At 34.7% G+C, this 5,514-nt stretch overlaps 1 protein-coding gene across 1 annotated transcript; it reads right to left on the reverse strand.

Annotated features, from left to right (window-relative positions):
* Positions 3,621 to 5,309, reverse strand: LOC105155661 (zinc finger protein CONSTANS-LIKE 5-like). The gene is made up of 2 exons (XM_011071575.2): positions 4,396 to 5,309; positions 3,621 to 4,300 (listed from the first exon to the last, which is right to left on the reverse strand). Exons 1-2 carry the CDS (start codon positions 5,170 to 5,172, stop codon positions 3,941 to 3,943), a joined length of 1,137 nt encoding a protein of 378 aa, XP_011069877.1. The 5' UTR covers positions 5,173 to 5,309; the 3' UTR covers positions 3,621 to 3,940.

The raw sequence follows: 5,514 nt of genomic DNA on the forward strand, positions 1-5,514 counted from the left end.
TTTTTTCAATTTTATTAATTAAACAATTCTCTTCACTTTCTATCAAAAAATAAATATGGAGAAAAATTATATGTATAGGTAATAGAGTAAATAGAATGAAAACTAGTGCTCTTTTGTCTCTTCAATCTTATAACAAAGCTGGATTCCAGAGTTGTTTTATATACATTCAATTTTACTTTTACTTCATTTATTCAACTCCCTAACCAACTACCATTATTTTTTTCCGTACATTCTATTTTACTTTGACTTTTTTGCACTCCCAACCAAACAAATACTAAACAAATACACGGTAAGAATTGGGAGGTCTCAACTAAAACCCTTTAATACTTAAATCAAATTCAATTTAAGTTTGATGAGCTGGATCACAAATTTCGCAAAAATTGCTTACTTTTTTTTTTTTTTTTTTTTAACAAAAACCACCTAGAGGTGGGGGGAACTTTTCGGAGTCCCCAATCCTTCTATATTAAAATACACAAAATAGTTACAGTGGGGAGAGCTACCTCTCTAGAATTTCTAGCAAAGCCATAAACAAGAAATACTACTCCCTTACAAAGAGAGCAACAATAAACAAGGAGTACTACTCCCTTACAACAAAAAAACCAAAAATTGCTTACTTTAGTTAGAGCTTGTGTGAAGTATTTATTGTAGTTATGTGTACTTGTATAAGTACGCGTATTAGATTCTTTATCGTACAATTGTCCTAAGATCAAAATTCCTCCGTCAGGACATCGGGTCAGGTCAAATTAGACTAAGTCCAATTTAAAGATGAACATATATTTGTCATATTATGATGTCTTAGGTCTTACATGTGGATATTATCAGTATTTTTCTTGTTTTACCCCATGAGGACATAAAAGTATTAATTAAAATATTAATATTATCTTTATTATACTCTATACATAAATTAATTTTAAATCAAACATATAAAATTAGAATAAAAAACTATTACAAGAAGTAAGTGATTGCATTTTATTTTAATGTGTTTTGATCAAATATACAACTAACCTTTATAATATATGTGAAAACAATTGACGCCTATTCATCTATTTATAATAATATTATTATTCACTGGAAAAACTATAATTTTTTTTTTATGGTTGACTTTTTTTTATAAATAATTGTAATAAATTACAACAACTCATTTTAATATATTGAGCAATACTCAATTCAATCCATACATTAAATTCATTAAAAACGATAAATAAATTACAATAACTCACATAAAATGAAACAAATACTCACACGTTTGGTGGGATTCAAACCCATAACCTCAAATTTTTTCATATGACCTCAAGCTTAGTCTTACCAAATTTATAAATCGTGATGACTACTAATTAATCACGACTTTTCAAGGATTATTAGCCATAGCTTTCTCCAAGCAATGTAAAAAATATTAATTACAACTAAAAATTACGGTAAATATTTAGGCGTGTCATACGTAAAACCATGAACAAATCTGATTAACTGTATTCAAAACTTCAATTTTCATTTCGATTTTATTTAATCATCCTCGAGAATAGCAACCTGCCGTAATGTTTAAATCATAGTGATTTATAATATAGAGATTAATCCATTATTTTTGTACTGATAATTACTGGTACTATTATTATAAATGCCATTGTTGTTACTTTGAGAAATAATAAATATTTATATTATATATTAAGGGAGAGTATTTTTTTTATGTCTTCCTTATTTTTAGTCGTTTTTTTTTTTTTGATTCACTGACTTTCATACTTTCCCCACTATTTACAAGTGGTAAAAACTAATTTCTAAATAGTTATTTATTTATAATTAATAGTTTTTTTTCTTTTTTTCATACCTCAAATATGCTCTTTTAAAATTATTTATTTTTTATTATAATAATTTTTATATTATTATTTTTCTACAATAATCTTTTTCTCAAATAATATTTAATTATTGAAAGTTTTTTATGCACATACACCGAATGGTGTTTTTATATAATTGAAGGCCACTTTTATGATGTCTTCGTATATTTGGTTAATTATTTAATTAATTTTTATTTTTCTCTCTCTTCACCTTCCTATTCCTCTTTCTTCCCACCTTTCATATCTCTACTTCTTCTCTCACTCTTTTTCTAATAATTTCCCATCCTTTTTTTAAATTTTTTAACATTTTGATTTATCTAATTAAATACATATACACCTATACTAACACAGAAAAATACCTTCCACACTTACAAACGGCAGTAAATGACATCAATACACTAATTTTTTGTAAAGTCAAAAATACCCTTTAACTGATAAGATAACTAACCCATTCAACTTTTCAAATTTTACATTAATTGATAAATTACTTTTTTTTTTTATATTTTTTAATGCAGTGTATACTTTTATTTATATTATTTTTAAAGCGTAAATTATTTATTATATACACACAAAAACCACTTATCACAATAACTTGTATATTAATTATGCGGCTTTGTGATTATTTATTTGTATTAGTGAAGACACCAAAAATTTGGTGTGCAATAAATCAAAGATAAGAACAAAAAAAAAAAGATAATTGAATTCTTGGAGTTGAGAATATGCCGAACTAGGGTTAGAGGCCAGCATTGAAGCAGTTGGGTGAGAAGGGCAGCATGTTTGGATCAGAGTGCAGACCTATTCTTGTTTTATCCAAATTTAGGTTTACTCAATCAGCACCTAACCCTACGTTACTCCCTCACCTAACGCTATTTTTTCAAAAAAAAAAATAGAATAAATAATAATAGTAATTTTTGGGTTGGAAAAAGACCCCTCAGCCAACCAGGATCCAGATTTAGATCCCACTTTCTCCATACACCAAGAGATGTATTTGGGCACGTCCAGACAGATGGACTAAACCATCAATGATTGTCACTACCAATAAAGGTAATACTTTGTACATTGTTATTAGATATACATTATGAAAATTATGTAATATTTGAAAATTAACTATGATTTTTAATAGCTCTGATATCTTTTAGGATAAATTAGAAAGACTGTTCTAATATTTATCATAATTACAAATATTTTTTTATTATTTTCAAAATTATTAATACTCTCGTTTAAAAAACAGTACCCTTCTTGCAACGAGATGTCATGAGAGGGTATTTGTTAACAATCATTAATTTCACGAGGATATTTTGCTATGATTGTATTATTTAATTTGATTAAGTATGTAAAAAATTTGCATGCTTTTACTACTTTATTATTCTTACAATAGTGATTAAAAATTATTGGTACGAATTAACACTTTAAATTTTTTAATATAGTAATTACTCAAGTGATAAGGTTGGGGCGCCGGAGAAGTGCGCTTTTATTTTCTATAGGAGTTTATTATTTGTCAATTTATTTTATTCAGATGAGTTTTTTTTTTTTTAATTTAAGAGTATGGAATTATTGATGTAGTTTAAGCAGCATTTGAACGATGTAACGACCGTATGTGAAAAAAATTTGAAACTATTAACTAGCATTTGAATGATTTAGTAAAATGAATTATATAAGAAAATTAATAATTTAATAATTAATGAGAGAATATTTTTGTAAATAATAAAATTTTAATTTAGAATGTGATTTTAAGGTATTATTGATTGATTGAAAGAGTGAAAGTGAAAGGAGGAGTATGGAAATTGGAAGAGGTGAAAACTAAGTGCAATGGATTGGAAGCTGACTAAGAATTTAACCCTTACACAGAAAAGCCCCTCAACTAAAAGTAGATGGGCTTTCCATGCTGCAGATACAGATACAATCATGGCTGTAGCGCTGATACGACGTCGTCGTCGTCGCCGCCGCCTGGAAATTCAACAGTCAGACTCAGACATATGGCCGGGAAAGATAGTGCTTAATTTCATTCATATACTAATTAATGCCTTTTACTATCCCTTCAATTATTTCACATTGAAATGCAAATCTAATCATCGAGAGACTGATACAACGACTTCTTGCTCCAAGCTCCGCCGTCAAAACGACGGCACGACGCCGTACCTTGCGTCGGCTATGAAATTAGCAGCGCCGGCGCCGAAAATCCGGTCGATATCGGACTCGGCGTCGGTTCTCTTTGCGAACCGGCCTTTGATTCTTGGCCGGGTTTCGGCGTACGCCTTCCGGGAGGCGTAACGAATTGTCTTCTCGAATTTCCTGTTCTTTCTCTTCTCCTTGTACCTTAAAACCCTGGCTTCCCTGTCCATTCCGACAACCTGGGAACCTTGGTTTCCATTCAGATCAAGGGATGAATTTATGTTTCGCGAGAAAGGGTACGAGATTTCCGACAGGGCGCTCCCGTCGGGTACCACCCCCACGTCCATTGACGATGATGAAACCTGAAAATTTTGTGTAAAGATGATCAGCTTAATTGAGCATTTATTTTGGTGCATGAATGGGGAAAACATTAAAGTTTTGTGAGTGGTGTTTTTACACTGTGACTGAGAGATGCGGTGGTGTAGCTGCTGTTGTAGGCATTGATATTGGATCTTGTGAAGTCGATCTCGAACCTGTTTTCCGATGAGTGATCACGGGTTAATCGAGCAGGGGCCGGTGGTTTGATGGTCGTCTGCACAGGGACGACGCTGTCGCTGTAAGGTTGTGATGAAATTTGGTAATTCTCGAAATCAATGAACTGATCCGAGTCCTGGAACAGTAATTCCATGGATTTTAAATCAGGGGCTTCCGCCGGCAGTTTGGCTGTAATAATCGGGCTCGTGGGAATCCACGAATCAGGAATATACCCATTTGTGTCTAATTTCCTGTCAGGCTGGCTGGGGTGATCAGCCACAAAGATGTTAGAGTTGCAGTCGCCGGCGGGAACCAGCAGCGCGGCTGCGGCGGATTTCATCACCACTGACTCCGCCGTCTCATAGAACGGGACCACTGCGACACGCTCGTGGCGGCCAGCGAGGGGGTTGGCGGAGTGGATGTCGCGGTCGCAGGTTACACAGAGCGCGGCGGCGTCAGCCTTGCAGGTGACGGCGGCAGGGGCCTGCTCGCAGACCTCGCACATCCAAACCCGCTCGTGTTTCATGTTGTCGTGCACTTTGGCGTCGCAGGCTATGCACATGAAGACGGAGTCAGCGCGGCAGAAGAGAAGGGCTGCGGCGGACTTGCAGTAGTCGCAGGGCTTGGCCACGACATTCAAGGCCGCCGCCGGGAAGAACTTGGGCCTGGCAGCGCCACCACCGTCTTGTGCGATTCCCATTTTCTTGAAAAATGAAAAGAAAATTGGATGTTGAATTTTCTCTGAGTAGTGAATAGTCTCAGCTGGTGATTGCTCTCCAATAATATCGGTGACTAGGCGTAACTAGTGGCCTTGGTGCCAATCAGCAGAGTTTTGCATCTCTATCTATCCAACAAGTCATAGGCAGGGAAATCTAGCTGCTGACGAGTGTGGGGTTGACACGTGGACGCACTTCCTGCCACAAAAAAGGTTTGATGTCCCGACTTGATATTTTGTGTTAAGTAGTTGTCATTTGTCTGTGCCGACGTAGGGCCCACTATTTGGGGTTGGGGGGGGGGGGGGGGGGGGAACAAGGGACCGGAA

The sequence above is a fragment of the Sesamum indicum genome, linkage group LG2, assembly GCF_000512975.1.
Source record: "Sesamum indicum cultivar Zhongzhi No. 13 linkage group LG2, S_indicum_v1.0, whole genome shotgun sequence".
NCBI classification, from domain to species: Eukaryota; Viridiplantae; Streptophyta; class Magnoliopsida; order Lamiales; family Pedaliaceae; genus Sesamum; species Sesamum indicum.

Coding starts and splice junctions, on each gene's coding strand:
- LOC105155661 (XM_011071575.2), bottom strand. CDS start 5,172: ATGGGAATCGCACAAGACGGTGGTGGCGCTGCCAGGCCCAAGTTCTTC. Junction 4,301..4,395: donor CCGCATCTCTCAGTCACAGT/GTAAAAACACCA, acceptor CAAAATTTTCAG/GTTTCATCATCGTCAATGGA.